This window comes from Crocodylus porosus, unplaced genomic scaffold (genome assembly GCF_001723895.1).
Source record: "Crocodylus porosus isolate Cpor-Errol unplaced genomic scaffold, CroPor_comp1, whole genome shotgun sequence".
NCBI lineage: Eukaryota > Metazoa > Chordata > Crocodylia > Crocodylidae > Crocodylus > Crocodylus porosus.
This window is the reverse complement of record NW_017728927.1, coordinates 8,867,069-8,885,047: the sequence shown is the minus strand read 5'-3', so window position 1 is coordinate 8,885,047 and position 17,979 is coordinate 8,867,069. Positions and strand designations below refer to the sequence as shown.

The 17,979-nt window shown below is 45.6% G+C and overlaps 1 protein-coding gene across 1 annotated transcript; it reads right to left on the bottom strand.

Annotated features, from left to right (window-relative positions):
* Positions 1 to 916: 916 nt before the first annotated feature.
* On the bottom strand, positions 917 to 16,579 carry B9D1 (B9 domain containing 1). Its single transcript, XM_019541905.1, has 7 exons — positions 16,473 to 16,579; positions 13,006 to 13,074; positions 11,584 to 11,695; positions 10,088 to 10,184; positions 8,505 to 8,567; positions 3,200 to 3,267; positions 917 to 3,026 (listed from the first exon to the last, which is right to left on the bottom strand). Exons 1-7 carry the CDS (start codon positions 16,536 to 16,538, stop codon positions 2,881 to 2,883), a joined length of 621 nt encoding a protein of 206 aa, XP_019397450.1. The 5' UTR covers positions 16,539 to 16,579; the 3' UTR covers positions 917 to 2,880.
* Positions 16,580 to 17,979: the final 1,400 nt, after the last annotated feature.

The window sequence follows — 17,979 nt, the reverse complement described above, 5'->3', positions numbered from 1 at the left end:
GGAAGTGGGACCATCTTAAACACTCCACCCAGGATGCCCAGAGTCCCTGGTAGGCAAAAGGGACCCAGATAACGGGCAAAAATGGGGCCAGGTCAACCCCCTGTCACCTACGGTACCCGATGATCTTGCGAGGTCCCTTCCAGCCCCTTACTATGAACCTATGGATCCACATGCTTTGTCTCCAAGGTATTTGCAGCTCTTTTCTTTTAAATGTCTGTGGAATAAAGATTAAATCTATTCCTGTTTAGAGCTCCTAATGCCTGAGCGCTGCCAGCATTGAGAGTTACGTCATTCAGTCACATCCCATTTATATAGGGTCCGTGGAGCCACATGGGGAAAGCGCCCTTATGTCCTGAAAATGGAGGCACCCTGAAGAACAGAAAAGACGGAGGAAGAACCAGTGAATGCACAAACAGCCAACACCACGCTACTGTGCTAGAGCGGGCTTGTGTATCAGCACCACACAATGAAAGCTATTGCTGCATAAAATCGCTGCATGGCTGCGAGAGTAAAGTTTAGGTTTCAATCTTAGTTTTGTAGATTTTTGTGCACGGAATAACCGTCATGCTGTTTTGCTCTCATTTGAACTGAGGTTAAGTTATCCCAGACGAGTAAAAATCTCCAGCATGTTGCATCTGAGCTGTTTTACGTTATTTGACTCTGCTTTTTAAGTACGTCAGAGCTCGTCTACTTCGGTAGTGGTACAGCCATTATTACCACTGTAACCAAATATCTACCAATTATTCTTTACAACAGGAGAAAAAATCCCTCTCCTGTTGGCTGGGATGAAAGGAAGAGTAGTTGGTGCCTGAACTAATTAGTCACAGAGAAGGGGCAGTATGGTAGCCAAAGCACCAGGAAGAACACATTCATTAAATCGTACAGAGCAGATGAAAAGGAAGATACAGACCAAGAATTAATGTATGAAAAAGTCATTTATGGAGAATGCACTTATAAAACCATTCATTGGCCATACAAAACATACTAGGGAACAGACAAAAATTCCAAGATGCTTTATATTAGCTTTATATTTCCAAATAAAGTGTTCACATGGACTGCTCCATAGCACGAGGAACTACAAGCAGTGCTCTTTGCATAATAAGTACTCCGAATGCCTGGTACTTTTCGTTTGTGCTGGGTTTTTTTTTATGTCGCTGTGATTTCCATACGGACAGGGCTCATGTTAAATCTGGTCTTCTAGCTTTCGAGACCAAACTTTGCAAATTTGCGTGTCCTGACTTTACGCTCAAACTGACTAAATTGTCTCACAGTGGATTTAACACATACTCCTCAGCTACAAAGGGTACAAGATGATCTTGGATTAACACATTTCCCCGAGACAGAAAAAGCAGCGCAGTGGACACAAAGAGAAATATTTATACTTGGTTTTTTCAGTCCAAAGGCAGAGATCACTGGTCCTGGCTTATAACAGGACTCACTGAAATGCTTCAGGAGAAGGCATCAAGAGAAGCTCTGCAAAACGAAGGTCATTTTCAGCACCCTTGTACGGCAGAGCCCTGAGACTGGGGAGCAGTCACTGTGATGAGTTGGAACAAGACTGTGCAGCCTCAGGGAGAGAATTAAGGAGTGGAGAAAAGCCTGCTTGTCAAATTCAGTGAGGTTGGATTATTCTCTTTACTGTGCTGGCCAATTACAGAAAGCCACGGTGTAATTCCAGGGGAAACGAATACACCTCCGTCAAAGCCCCTCTTCTGTCTGTTGATCATGCCCAGGCAGGAATGTGAGGTATTGCAGGCGATGCATCAGCAGAGGCCCAGGGCCATCAGCCGAGAGTTATTGCTTTGCAGAGCTGGGCTGGCGGGAGAAATGTCTTTGGCACAAGTGGACAGAACGCAGACTCCAAATGGACACGTGGGGAGAGAGATGCGGCCTGACCGCTACCCCTGCGACAGCCAATGCCCTTTGGGGTAGAGGACTGCTCGCTGCTTGTGGCTGTGCCCATATCCTGTGTGCTTGGACTGTATTTGCCTTTTCCCAGATCCTCACCCTCGCTGCACATAGATGAGATTGAAGAGCCTGCAGCAAGGACACGCTGAACACAACACTCTCGGGGAACTATTTGTTTTCTAAAATGAACCACGCAGGGTTTGCTTTAAGCTTGACTGGGGGGGGAAAAATCTGGAAATGGGAAAGCAATGTGTGTGTGTGCCCAGTACTTGTTTTAAAAGCAAAAGCCAAATTGCTCTTGCTGATAATTTTGGGAGGATTTACTTTTACAGTTTATTCAACATCTTAGTCACAGGCAACTTCTAAAGCACTGAAATGGGATTATAATGGAAACCTGCAATAGCAGCACAGACAAGAAACGCTGCTGAGGCAGAGGAAAGAACATGACTGTTTCATTACACGTTCTCAGACTCCCTTTCTTTTGAAGGTATTTCAATTTGGATTTCACACAAGTATTATAAAAGCATTAGTAAATGGCTTCAGGTTCATGCTAGTGTTCTGAGTATGAGGAAAACATTTAACAATGTAACAACACGCAATTCTGTAAGTAAATAAAAATGTACAAAAGATTATTTTACAAAAAGTGTTTTGTTATGCACCGTGTGTCTTGAAACTGGTTACAGTATCTTAAAATGGTAACCATTTACTAATCCAACAGCATTAGGATTCATACACGTTTTCATAAACCCTGTCTGCTTAACACGTCGCACTGCGTTTTGTACATACAATACAATATAATACATACATGCAATATAATATCGTAGAGGCCAAACCGGCTGGAGCTTATATGGAAAGTAGAGCTCCACCAGGCAAAACTTTCTAAGAACAGGAAGTCATTCAATTCCAGCGGAAGAACAGAAGTCAGCGTGGGCAGTCGCTCGCGTTTGTGCCTTGGGAAAGCTCCTGTCTCGTTTAATATTTATGAATCCCCTCGGTCACAGACATTAGGGAAGGATTCTGCATGTCACTCGGGCTTACATCATAACCTAACTTCTTCATGTCTTTAGTCACGACGTTGAAGGAAATGGTCACAAAGCCTTGGGAACGCACCCTGGTCACTGGAAATAGGAGGACACCAGGTTAGCCAGCAGCGCGCACTGAAGAGCCATACATTCCCCCCAGAATACCTGCACGGAGCTGTGCTCAGCACGGGCAATTCACTCGTGAAGTTTTGGCAAACAACTTCAGACTGGCACACAGGAAGCAGGGACTGAAACTCCCGACCGTTTACCTTCGCGTCCTTCTCCCTGGGCGACCACCCTTGGGTCGGTGAACTCTGGACGCCTTCCTGTGAGCCAGCTGGGAAAAAAGAGAAAAGAAAGCTATAAACGGATTGACCACACTGTTTCCTGATGTAAGTCAGCGCTGGATTAGAGCCACTGGGTGCTGCACATTGCTGCGTTTCAGCATTTCCTTTTTGAAGAGCTAACATGGCGCAGTAGTGGGCCGTACCGTGCCATGCGGGCGGCACAGGCGTAGATTTGCCTGCTACGTTGCCGTAGTGGCGCGCTATAAGAGGGGTGCGCGCCGCTGCAGTGACGTAGCAGGTGATCACGTGTAGGCCGTTGTAAGGCGACGTGTGGACTTGCCCACTGAGTAGGACCTTTGGGAGCAGCGTCACGGAAATGAGCCTACTTGTAGAGTCAGAAGCTGCTAATCGGGATGACCTGGGAGCAGGATGAGCTGGGAGATCACAGTTAGGTCCTAAAGGTGCGTGCTATAGCTAGGAACTGCTAAGGTTTTTTTGGAGCTTCTTTGTACAGCCCAGGTAAAGCGGGGCTTGCATCTGACTGCCATTCAATAATTGGGGGGGTGGGGATTGTACCAGGTAATGCTATTTCTATTTTGACTGAACTACAACGGCAGAAATGCTGAACCATTTACTGGTAGGAAATGCTCCTGGCTCTACTCAGCCTTGATCTGTTAAACCCTATGTATGAGCTATTGTATATTTGCCCAGCTGTGTCATGATGTACTTGTAAAAAAGTTATACTGACGGTGCCATAAAAAGGTTAAAAAAAAATTCTCTCAAGAAGTAAAGACTGTAGGAAATCATGCCTGTTTGTCTGTATTTAGCATGTGTATTTGATGCAGTACAGTTTATATAGTTCAGTGCCAGAAATTTTCTGTTGGGAAAGACAAGAAGCGACTGTGCTACCCTGATTATACTGCTTCAATGCATTTATCGAAGTATATGGAGGCTAAGCTTGAAGCCTACGGAAGGACCCTCCAGCACATGCGTATATACATGCATGCACACCTACTTACCTATCTCTATTCCTACTTCTACAAAGCCATTTTGTCTCTTATTTCCTTGTTGCTCACTACCAAGCTCCTTAACCATTTCAACAAATATGCCTGATCGTTCCACCAGGTGTTTCCGTCCTATTTTGTAATTGTTTCAGCTCCTCTTGCTGGATGTAATATCAAGCAAAACTACCTCTGGGCTCTTGGACACCAAACAGACAAAAGCTCTGGGACTCTCTGACTTGCTTTCAAGGCATCATTGGGCCCTTTTAAGTGGGATTAGCCTAAAATTGCCATTTTTATGGCACATTAAGGGCATGTGTCCATATGTGTATGCCCTTTATGCACCTTAAAAATGGTGATTTTAGGTTAACTCTGCCTAAATTTGCTACCTATTTAAAGCAATTACCAATTTAGGCTGGCATACCTAAATCCCATTAGCCCACCTGTAGATGATTAATGCACATTAGCATAGCTACATGTGAGCTAATGTGACTTAGCTATGCCAGCCTAAATTTAATGTGCCTTAATGCACGTTAGCTTGTCTACATGTAGATGTGCACCTAAATTGCCTTAATGTACCTTAAAGGCGCATTAAGTTTAGGCACGTGTAACTACACATGTAGACATGCCCAACTGACTTTCATATGGATTGGACACTTCTGGTATTTAGACATGGTCATTTCCTTGAGAGAAGCAATGATTTTTGGAGTGCGAATGATGGACTCTTTGCTAAGGAAAGCCAGCTGATCCTCTGCCAGTATGCTTCACCCATGCAAAGACAGCAGCAGAAAGGGATCTTGGAGTCATAGTTGATTCCAAAATGAACATGAGTTGTCAATGTGATGAAGTGATCGACAAGGCTCACCGCACTTTATCGTGCATTAGCAGATGTGTGCTGAACAGGTCTGGGGAGGTGATGCTTCCCCTCTGTGTGGCACCGGTCAGGCCACAGTTGGAGTACTGTGTCCAGTTTTGGATGCCACACTTCAAAAGGGATGTGGAGAATCTCAAGAGGGTCCAGAGGAGGCCGCTCGTATGGTTCGAAGCCTGCAGGCAAGGCCCTACGAGGAGAGACTGAGGGACCTGGATCTCTTCAGCCTTTGCAAGAGAAGGTGAGCTTGTGGCTGCTTATAAATTCATCAGGGGAGGGCAGCAGGGAACAGGAGATGCTTTATTTCCTAGTTACTCCCCCTGGAGTAACTAGGAACAAGGGCCACAAACTGGCGGAGAGCAGATTTAGGTTGGACATTAGGAAGAACTTCTTCACGGTGTGGGTGGCCAGAATCTGGAACGGGCTCCAAGGCGTGTGGTGCTCTCCCCTACCCTGGGGGTCTTCAAGAGGAGACTGCACAACCACCTGGCTGGGAGTGCCTGACCCCAGCGCTCTTTCCTGCCCAGGGCAGGGGGTTGCCCTCGACGACCTACTGAGGTCCCTTCCGACCCTAATATCTATGAATCTATAACAGGAAGCAACTGGACTACTGACCTTAGAAACATTATTGCCTGACCTTATTGCCCAATGGACTGTCTGGAAGAGCTGTACTTAATCTTAACGAGAGTTGCAAGGAGCCAGTTTAACAATGAAAACTGGCCTGTAATATGTAACAGTGAATCTGTGTTCATTGGAACAGGTAACAATTATAACAAGGATAGCAGTGTCTGGGGCTCAAATGGTTTCTGGCACCCTTCTCAAAAGTGGTGGCAACGTTTTGACCACCTCTGGCTCGTTTCAATCTGTGTTTTCCATCTCTCACAGTTAGTCATCAGCACAGATTCGGAATCAACCAGTCAGAGGACAATACAATTTGTCCCCCCACATCCGGTGCTCAGTTTATTGTTATCAGAATATCACCTGACACATTACAGGGGGGAGGGAGGGCAGCACAGAGATCAATGGATATTAAGTGAATATGGTTTGTCCCTGATGCCGCTATACAAAAGATTATATAAATGACAAGCAGATTAGGATTGTAAATGGAAAAGCTTCAGAGAAGCAATGCGATACAGCTTGCACCTTTAAAAAAAATCATTTACTAATGATTTAAAATCAGGTTTAATAATGATCAAAAATTTCACGCACTCTTTCACCACTTACTGCTATATCTGTGAACGATTTTTTTTTCAGTCGTCTTAACCTCATTTAAAAAAACAAACATCATTAAAAAACCAAACTGCTGATTATGACCCTGATCCTGCTGACCTCCGTACCCACATGAGACACAGGACGGATCAATTTGCAGGAAAGATTTCAGAGACCCGGAAAAAAAGTGTCAAAAAAGATCAGAGGCTGAACAGAGTCACAGAGCTGGGAAAGCTCTTACTGTTGTACTGGCATAATAGGCAAAGTCTTCACTGACGATGTGGGGGAAACGTGTTGTGCGGGGAAGAGTATAACCATACAGAAAGACTTGTTTGTTGCCCTGAAAAGCTTCCATTTTAATTAAACTAGAGGACAGTGTTGGCATAAGAACAAATGGGTACGAATTGGTCAGAAATAAATTTAAAAACTGGAAGAAGGTTTCTAACTAGCAGAGGAGTGAGATCCTGGAACCGACCATCTGATATAAGTAGTGGGGGCAAAACAACCAAACAAAATACCCCGGCAACTGGTTTTGAGATACAGCTTAATAAATATACGAATGACGTTATATAGCAGAGCTGCCTGCAGTCTGGACTCGGTGACCCAGAGGTCCTGTCCAGCCCTATACCCTGTGCAATACAATGCACCTCAGAAGTTATTTCTGAAGCAAGCTGTTACATTAAAATGGGACCCGTTTAAACAACAGAAGGTTGTAACCCAAACTGATGGGAGCTAAAACATTACTTTTTAAGGTTTGCATCATACCCTCAATTTTCCTCGTCTTACCTCTACAGCTTTCACTATGAATCAATTCATATTAAAGCTTCAGCAACTGTGGGACAATTTCCAATATTCAGTTTTAAACTTCCTGCCTTCTGACAAATATCTTTTGACATACATTTCATGGCTATTCAGTTGAGTATGTATATGAGAGAGGGAATACTGGGACTTTTCCTAATCACCTTCTCCAAGTGCTTAGAAATGGTTTCTTTGAGGACCTGCTCCATGATTTTTCTGGGGACTGAGGTGAGGCTGACTGGTCTGTATTTCCCTGGATCCTCGTCCTTCCCTTTCTTCAAGATGGGCGCTATGTTTGCCCTTTCCAGTTGTCCGGGATTGCCTCCAGTTGCCAGAGTTTTCAAAGATGATAGCCAGTGGCTCTGCAATCACATCAGCCAATTCCCTCAGCACCCTCGGGTGCATCTCATCAGGCCCCATGGACTTGTATGCGTCCAGCTTCGCTAAATAGTCCCTAACCTGTTTTTCCACCACTGAGGGCTGATCACCTTCTTGCCAAACTGTGTGGCTTGGTGCAGTAGTCTGGGATTTCTGTGCATCCAAATCAGTAAAGTAGTTCCTATTAATTTAAAAGGGTGTCCCTTCCTCTAGAAATGTTCCAAGGAAGAGCAAATTCCCCAGCAGTTCTGACTTTATGCTCCATCATGGTATAAGATAATGAATGCTAAAAGAAGATAGGGAGAAGACTTACTTCCTTAACAAAAAATTAAGTGTCAAAAAAGAAATTGTTGCTATTCAAGAAAAATGAACTGATAATAAGCAATATAGTCACACCTTCATACTCAAAATATGAAAATGTTCCCTGGTGAAACGATTCAAATATATTTTTAAAACTTTTTATGCCGTACTTAATATTCTGTGTCTTCATAATGATCATTTTCATTCTGCACTGGTCCCTGCAACAGATGTTGCTGAACTACATGAAGAAAAATAAGTGCAATACTTGTGCAAATCTATGCAATAAAGACATTAATGTGCTTCCTTCAGTTCTGCAAATGAAGTTATTTCAGTTTATTTGCAAAGATGCCATCGCTGCAAATGCTATTCTCTATTTTTAGGAGCTTTAAGGAGTGGAAGGGAATATGTGGCACTTTGTCTTTGATAATCATTTAGTGGCTAATTTTTGAGCAGTTATCCCTCCCTATCGACAGGAATATAGCAAGTACTCTTCCAATTACTTGGGCTACAAAAAGATGAAATTACACAATATTACTTTAAGAAGACTGACAATGTAAAATGTTAAGGAAGCATCTGGAGAGAGAAAGTCACAATTTCAGCTAGTTACCACACGTGTGTCCATGAAAATCAGGACGCCATGCTTACCCTTACCCAAACCTTATGCACATGAGGAGTGAGCGACACTATCAAAGTCTTTACCCATGGGACTAATATCACCTTTAATTATTACCTTGTGAATTTCTGCAGCTTTGATGTCGATTCTGGAACAAACATAGCAATTGTTCGTTCGTGCCTAAAGAGAAGTGACAAAGACACAGAAGTTATTTCTGAAACGCTCTTATATCAACGTCTAGTACGTCTATATTTATTGTGGTAACAAAAGTTCAAATATGACTTTAAAAATAAAGTGCATGAGGGACCTGTAGTTCATGAACACAAAAGAGTTTATTTACATGGAGAAGCCTGCATTACAGGAGCAGCTTCCAGCAGGTGCAATTCCCTAAAGACAGATGAAAGCATTGAACAACTCGCAGTGAAAATTCAGTCTTCAGCTGCCCTACCTTTACACATCCCATTGTAGGGCTTCTCTACAATGGGAAGGTAGCACATGCAAAGCTAGAGGGTGCACGTCACGCTATTACCCTTTGTAGATATATATACTGCACACAAAGGGTGAAATAGCTTACTTCACTTTCAGTCATTTGTGTCCACACTCAAGGCAACACAGTGCTCTAAATACAATCTGTAGCTTACTGCACATTGACTTCCCTGTGGAAACAAGTCCAAAATTAGAACCTATGCTAAATTCAAAGCCTCAAGGCTAAGAGTATGTCCATGCTGCAAGTTAGAATGGGGATTCACAGTAATTTAGGGCTGGAAGGGACCTTGTGAGATCACTGGGTTCAGCCCCCCTGCTCTGAGCAGGAAAGACTGGTAGGGTCAAATAACCCCTGCAAGCCCACACCAACCCTGCTGGGAGTCTATTTCAGAGTCTGGTCACATGAACAATGAAGAAATTTCTCCTTATATCCAATCTGAAACCTTCTCCTAGGTGTTTATAACCATTGCTCCTGGTTTTCCCTTGGGGCACTTTGGAAAATAGCTGTTTGCCTAGCCCCTGATGCTCATTCCTGATACATTTGCAAGCTGCCACCAAATCCTCCTGAAGGCTTCTCTCTTCCAAACTGAACAGTCCCATATCTGTCAGCCTTTCCTCCTCTGGCTTGCTCTTCAGGCCTCTGATCATATGAATGGCTCTTTTCTGGACTCTCACAATCTTCTCCACATCCTTCTTGATGTTTGGCGCCTAGAACTGGATGCAGTACTGCAGCTGAGGCCTCACCAAAGCCGAGTAGAGCAGGAGAATAACTTCCTTAGTTTTGCTTGAGATGCACGGGTTGATGCATGCCAGCGTATTGTTTGCTCTGCTAACTGTAGCATCACACTGCTAGCCCAGGTATGAAAAGTAGTCTAGTCACAAGAGCAAAGACTTTTGAGCAGAAGGTGGGCCCCAGGACATATGTACTACTGCAACAAAACTGCTTCCACGCTACCTTGCTTAGAGCCAACCTGGTTATCTCTACCCCAACCTGCAGTAGAGTATAGACACACTTTCAGTTTTGGTGACTGCAAGCTACTACCAAGCAATGTATTGCACTCCTATGTTACAGGGAAGTTACAAGGCAGTATTAGGGCATTTTGGAGTCCTGAAGCCACAATTTATGTTAAAAAATAAGAACAACAGAGATGGAATCAAATCCTCTTCGGTAAGGAACAGTTGAAACCAAAAGAACAATCAATCATTAAACTCACCTTCCTGGCGTGAAGGGAACATGAACAGCTCCATAACCACGGACAACATCATTTCCAAAGATGTCAGGTCCGTAAACACTTAATACTATTTGAGGCCCTAAAAATCAACAATAAGTTAACTTAAAGGAGTCAGGGTAGGAAAGTGGACGGATTTGGTCTTCTTATGACTTAAATTCATATTCTAATAGCTCGTTGCTATTTAACAGTGCCTGCTAGCAATTAAGAACTGCAGGCCAAAGGAGTCAACCGTATTAGTTAATTAGCTGTATGGGGGAATTAACAGCCAGTGGGTATAGGCAGGCAAAGACCACTTTAAGAGAGTGCTGGCTGTATTATCGAAAAAGTAAATATAGTACAAACTTTACCAGTTTCAAAGAAATGTACTCATTAAGAAAAGGTGATGAAAGTCCTTAAAAGAAATACGGTACCTGACAGAATACACAGAGTCTACTGGCTTAATTGCCAGGAAAGGCTAAGTGAAGCTCACACTAATTTAACTCCAAAAGAAACTTCAAAAGCAGACCAAAAAACGAGCTGCCTAAAAGTATCATAAAGAACAAAAGTTTAACTGGATTCAGCCTAACACAAGGTACATGCTCCTTTTGCTTACAAAGGCAAAAGATGACAGGCAGAACTGTGCATGTTTCTTTACTTGGGGGGCATTCCAGCACTTATTCTGGAGACCAGTCCGAAGCATTCAACCTGACTTCCAGAGTCACAGTTAGTGCACACCAAGAACTAGTTTTGCAAAGGAACTTAGCAATACAGTGCTTCTCATTACCAGAGACTAGATCCCGGGTTGTCATCCCCCCGTAGGAAAGTGCCATACCCACTAGTCTAGGGAGTCCCTGCTCATTCCTCCTATTTATGCCTTCTCCAATGGAATTTTTACTTATTACATGAGAAGTCGAACAGCTTCTACAGGAAGACTTACGGCAACTTTCTCCTCCCCTCCCAATAGCTGATAGCCTAGTGGTTAGAGTCTGCTCTTCTGAAAAGTGAGAGATCTGCTTCAGATCCTTCACCGACTGAATGGCACGACTCCCACATTTGGGATGAATTGTCTAATCATTAAGCTATTAGGAAAGAAAAAGCAGTGGCAGCTGTTCCCATGTAGACCTGGTCCTGCCAAACTTACTTTACAAATGCCCACTGTGCCAGACAGACTGGGTCTCCAAAGAGATAGAAGGGCAGGGCTTGGTAGTTTTAGGCAACGGTTGCTCAGCCCTGTCAAAACTGATGTATGGAGTATGCCTAGAAGCAGATCTTATGGCACTCCCAGGGTTAGGTGGCACCTAAAAGGGGGTTTTGAGGCCTGCAGTGTTGGACTTAGGCCTGCAGATTGGGAGTTAGAGGGCACTTGGTGGCCTAAGTCCTTTGTGAATCTGGTACCAAGCAACTGCAAGCAGCCACAGATTCCTAGATGCTAGGGTTGGAAGGGACCTCAACAGATCATTGAGTCCAACCCCTTCAGATCTTCCCTGAAGTTTACTTACAGCCATAGGGGTTGGTACTTTTAAAGGTGATGTCAATCGGAAAATTCCACACAAGGGTTTGCTGTGCGTCTCCACTTTTAGAGGTGATCTGAGATATTCCCTCTTCCAAACCCTAGAGCAAGAGCATTATACGTTACATATTGTACAAATGCAAGACACAAATATTAGGGCATAGATTCATAGATGTTAGGGTTGGAATGAACCTCAATAGATCATTGAGTCCAACCCCCTGCATAGACAGGAAAGAGTGCTGGGCTCAGGTGACCCCAGACAGATGTCCATCCAACCTCCTCTTGAAGGCAAGTTAGAGAATGAAATGCAGATATGTATTTGGGAGGTGAGGGCAGGGAAATGGCTTTGCCTGGGTTTCAGATAGACCCCAGGCCAAATTTTCAATGAGTCCCTATATGTGGTACAGCTTGCTTGCTTGCTCAAAATGCAAGATAGTGCTCTGTGCGCCAACTGATCTACAATTAGAAATCCCCACTGCAAAAGCTGGCCCCCATTCACCCTGAGTGTGAATCTAAGCCACAAAATTGTATTGACATTTATGAAAAGCTTTGATTGGACCTAGCATGAAGTACTTTGAATATCTGAGCCACAACAAAAAGATTGGTATAATTAAACCACTAATAGTACACAGGGTATATGTGGCATTATTATTCAAAGTACCATATGAATATTAACAAAACTTTTCTCTTCCTCTTTAAAGTCAGAAAGAATAATTAAGCTCAGTTTCTAAGCAAAAGAATAACAGACACAGGAAAGTGAAACAAGAAGATCGAATGTCAATCAAAGATTAACATTCAAGACACATTAACTTTGATGTGCTTCATCAACTAGAGCACTCTCTTCCCAAGGCAATTTAACTAAATATCAGGATTCTAAATACTGGAAGAAAAATCACCCTCTTTGTACTTACGGAGCAATTTGCATTATAGCCAAATTGCAGTAGCATCCTCAATCTCATCACGGACCAGAACCTCTCTGTACAAGGTACGGTACAAACACACAAAAGAAAAGGTTTCTGCTGAACGCTGGATTTCTAACAACCCCCATGTGATTAAACCAGTGGTTCTCGACCTTTATCCACTCAAGGCATCCCTCATTAGACTCAAGACACCCCACCATAATTTACTGTGAATTGTGTGGCTTCCCCTTTTGAAGACTAATTTACTTATTACAGTGCTTACTTCCTTGCAGAGAGACTGGGAATGGCCAGGCAGGAATAAGCCTGAGCCTGTGCTTATACCTTTAAATGACTCTTGGCACCCCAAGGAGCCACAACACCCTGGTTGAGAATCACTGGTCTAAACTGTGAAGCGCAGCACAGGAACGCAGCCAGGAAATTTGGCCTGAGCCTCCTGACAGTTTGAGGAAACCATCGGAGCCAGACATGAAAACCTCAGTAAATGCGCTTACCGTGGTGGGCACCCAGTCGTGACCGTAGACAAAGCAATACTTGCAGTAGAGATCGTCAAACTCTGGGAACTGGAAGAGAAATCAAACCAAGTGTTGCTATTCTCAACGGCGCCTCTCTCTATTTTATCTTTGCCTAAAAAAAATAGGGGTTGCCTTTCTCCCAGCAGAAAGCCTTTTGTTCTGGGATCCTGCAGATGTACCATTGTCCCACTTTCAGTACCTATGAAGTAGGAATGATCAAACCTCTCAAATGCAACACCTGCTTGCTGCCTCAGGCTACAAACAGATACCACATTTGAATCCGTTTTGATGGATCCCAGTCAAATCCTGGAAGCGGTATAACCCTTTACACATGCAGCTTGTCCCTGGAACTTGAATAAGCCCTGAGAGAACGTGTGGGTCCCTTACTGAATGGGGGAGACAACCTAGTGACAGAGGATGCAGAAAAGTCTGAAGTGCTTAATGCCTTTTTTGCCTCAGTCTTCACAGGCAAGGTCAGCTCCTAGACCACCGCACTGGGCAGCACAGTGTGGGGAGGAGCTGAGCAGCCAACAGCGGTGAAGGAACAGGTTGGGAACTATTTAGAAAAGTTGGATGTGGCCAGATGGGATGCACCCAAAGGTGCTAAGGGAGTTGGCTGATGAGATTGTACAGCCATTGGCCATCATCTTTGAAAACTCATGGTGATCAGGAGAGGTCCTGGATGATTGGAAAAGGGCAAACATGGTGCCCATATTTAAGAAAGGGAAAAAAGGAGGACCCAGGGAACTACAGACCAGTCAGTCTCACCAGGTCCTCAAGGAATCCATTTCTAAGCACTTGGCGAAGGTGATTAGGAACAGTCAGCGTGGATTCACCAGGGGCAAGTCATGTCTGACCAACCTGATTGCCTTCTTTGTCAAGGTGACTGACTCTGTGGATATGGGGAGACAGCTGGATGTGCTGTACCTTGATTTTTAGCAAGGCTTTTGATACCGTTTCCCACAACATTCTTGCAGGCAAGCTAAGGAAGTATGGGCTGGATGAATGGACTGCAAAGTGGACAGAAAACTGGCTGGAGCATCAGGCTCAATGGCTCGATGTCTAGTTGGCAGCCAGTATCAAGTGCAGTGCCCAGGGATCATTCCTGAGGCTGGTTTTGTTCAATGTCTTCATCGACCAGGAAGATGGCATACAGCACACCTTTGGCAAGTCTGTGGATGACACCAAGCTGGGGGGAGTAGTAGATACACTGGAGGGTAGGACTAGGATTCAGAGAGACCTCGACAAATCGGAGGACTGGAGCAAAAGAAATCTCATGAGGTTGAACAAGGACAAGTGCAAAGTCCTGCATTTAGGACCGAACAATCCCATGCAGCGGTGCAGGCTGGGCAGCAGCTCTGAAGAAAAGGACCTGGGGGTGACAGTGGACAATAAGCTGGATATGAACCAGCAGTGTGCCCTTGTTGCCAAGAAGGCTAATGGCATCCTGGGCTGTGCTGACAGGAGTGTTGCCAGCAGATTGAAGGAAGTGATTCTCCCCCTGTATTCTGCACTAGTCAGGCCACATCTGGAGTCCTGTGTCCAGCTGTGGGCCCTCCAATACAGAAAGGATGTGGACAAGTTGGAAAGTCCAGTGGAGGGTGACAAAAATGGTTTGGGGGTTGGGGGACATAACTTGTGAGGTGAGGCTGAGGGAACTGGGCTGATTTAGACTTCAGAAGAGGAAACCGAGGGGGATTTGATAGCAGCCTTCAACTCCCTGCAGGGGGGTTGCAAAGAGGCTGGAGCTGGACTGTTCTCAGTGGGGGCAGATGCCAGGACAAGGAGCAATGGGCTCCAGTTGCAGCAAGGGGAGTTGAGGTTAGATATTTTTCTCCCTAGGAGGGTGGTAAAGGACTGAACAGGTTACCCAGAGAGGTGGTGGACTCTCCATCCTTGGGGGTTTTCAAAACCCGGGTAGACAAAGCCTTGGCTGGGGTGATGTAGTTGGGGCTGGTGCTGGTTTGAGCAGGGGGTTGGACTAGATGTGACCTCCTGAGGTCCCTGCCAACCCTAACTTTCTATGATCATCTCAAGGAAATGCATTATTTTAAGTTTGTGAACAGCTGACCAATTTTTCCTGGGACAAAGCCTTTTATCCTGGTATCCTCCCTTGCTTGCTCTGAGGGCCTTATGGCAGAGGGCAAGCAAAACTCGGGGGCATCCGAACCCCCAGCCTCCGGGCATGGGCCCGCTAGTGGGATGCCCACCAAAGGATTTGGAAACATCTAAGGCCCCAGGTGCGCATGGAGGATGTTTGCCAGTAGTAGGACCACTTATGGTTCTGCACTCTTGGATTTGGAATTAGTTTTGGCTAATTTGGCCTTGGATACAAATTTTATATATATATAATAAATCCTGGTATCCTACAGATTTACAAGCTCCTTGTCCCACATTAAGCACCTGTCAAGTCTTTGAGGCTAAAGACAGATGACAGGTTTAATCCATGGCTGATAGCTTTGACTCGCATTAAAACTGATTTACCTGAGATTTGACTCGCGTTAAAAGATGTAGCTCAGCTGTCTGAACACCAGGGTTAAATGGCAATGAACTCGAATTAGTTGTGATCGTCCCAAGGCCAAACATTAATTTGGATGCTTCCTGCGTAGTTGATGTGGACAAAAGGCCAGTCCTGCCGGGGTTGGCTGCAAGACACTGAAATCTGAATCTAATCAGTTGTCGCTTGTAGCCCAGAGGAGCCCTTTGCCCCCCAGATGATCGGGGCTAGTTCAAGCTCATTGCCATTACTCTTTGGGTCAGGTTACAGACAAGGATCATTGGGTAAATCTGGTATCTCTTATTAGACCAAAAGGAACAATTTTTCTTTGCAAACCTTCAGGTGCAAATCCCCTTCTTTGGGTCATGCTATGCATCCCGGGTGACCGCAGAGGTGGGTTATGTCCCGGGACAAAGCCCTGGGTTGAACACACCATCCAGATGCTTCCCATGGATGTCAAGGGGGCTCATCCCTTTGCGTGATCCTGGGAGAAAAGAATTTATCCCAGGGCAAATCCCGCCTGGTTTTGCCCATCAATAATGGGGTGATACCCCCTTTGCCCCCTGCCCAGGTCACCCCCCCGGACTCAGCCAAAAGCCCCCTCCACCCTGTTACCCAACTTTGTGCATGCGCTCTACATTCCGGCCCAGCGGGGGCGCAATAGCACATGGGCTCTGCAAAAGCTCCCTCGTGCCCCGCAGAGGATGCAATGGCGCATGCGTTCTTTAGGAAGCCGGCCCCGTGAGCACCACCCCAGCAGAAGGCGCAATAGCGCATGCGCTATGCGGAGGCTTGGCGTCCTGCCCGGCAGAGGGGGCAAAGGCGCATGCGCTCTGCGGGGAGCCGGCGACATCAGCCTACAGGGGGCACCCTGAGGAGGGGGGCTGTGACCCCCAGACTCCAACGTGTGGGGGGGGCTGTAATGGCGCATGAATGCAGCCGCGCTCACCTGGGCGCTCTCGATCTGCCCCGTCACCATGAGCAGGAAGACGCTAGGGCTGGCGGCGGTGGCCATGGCGGCGGGAGGCCCGGCCCGTTGCTCAGGGCCGCTGTCGCGCCGCTCCTTGGATACCCGACGGCGAGGCGCAGGGGACAGCCTTCCAGCGCGGGCGGCGCTGCGCCGAGGGGGCGGGGCCAGAGCCGGAGATCTCTGCCCTGCTGCAGGTCTTTGCAAGCCGGGCCCCGGCTGGTCTTTTCTTTTGTTTCTTTCTTTTCTTTTCCTTTTTTTTTTTTTTTTTTAATAGAAAAAGTGAAACCTGAGGCTGGTCCCTTTTTTGTTTTTGTTTTCTTTACTAGAAAAAGTGAAAGCTGAAGCTGGTCCCTTTTGTGTGTTCTTGTTTGGTTTTTTGGTGTTTGTCACTAGACGAAGTGAAACCTGAGGTTGGTTTTCGTAGCGTCAACCCCCCCCCCAAAACAAAACAAAACAAGAAAACCCCCAGTGAAACCCAAGGCTGGCAGTTTTGGAGGGTGAAAAGCTTGGGGAGCAGGCGTACCAGATCCCAGGGGCATTGCCAACCCTCCGGGCCTGCCCCGGTGTCTCCAGGAATCAGATATAAATCCGTAGGAGATGACTGCGAGTTGCTGGGAAGATAAATGAGATGGCATTCGGTCAGCTAATTATGCAATGTTGAATCTGATTTGTACAATGGTCCAGTGGCGTTTTTAAAATGTCAGTGTCCCCTGCATTGGCCTTCCTGCCATGAAGTCTGCGCACCGTAATGAATGTTGTTCCGTCACGGGATGAAACCTGGCATGGATTCAAACAAAGTTGGCAACCCTGCACTCAAAACCCCTATTCTTCTTCACCGAGACGTGCCAGGGAAGATGGTTTCAAAATGCCTTGCCCCACATCTGCTTTTCACAGAGCTCCTTCAGAAGCTGAAAACACGGGGTGAAAATACCCCGCTGGTCACTGGCTAGGATGGCAGAAGCTCTTCTGTCCAATTTAGATGATGGATTCATATAGGATGGGTTGGATAGGGATGATCCTGCCTCGGGATCCCTTGGTGACATCTGGAGGTCCCTTCCAGCCTGGCTTCTCTGCGAAGCAAGTTAATAAAAAATAGATACACTAGTAAGAGAAGGTGGAGGTGGCTGTGTGTTGTGTTTCTGAAGCCCACACTGGAGACAGATTGGTTTTTCAGGGGTATCTGATGAGCTGGCTGATGGGCTCTTTTGAGTCCCTGCAAACCTCCCTGTGTCTCTGTTTCTGGATTCTGTCTTAGCCTTTTGCTCAGGGTTTATTCTGAAGTATTTTCCTTGTTCTGGAAAACCAGATGAGTCCCTTGAGATGGTGCCAGAGTGGGCAGCCAGCAGAGAAGATGAACCAGCACAGTTAACTATAGGAGCCAGCACTAATCTACCTGGATGCATTCAGTAGGTGCGTCTACACATTCACAGTTACTGCGCAATAATTTAGGTTATGGTGCAGTAACCGCAAATTACTGTGCAGTATG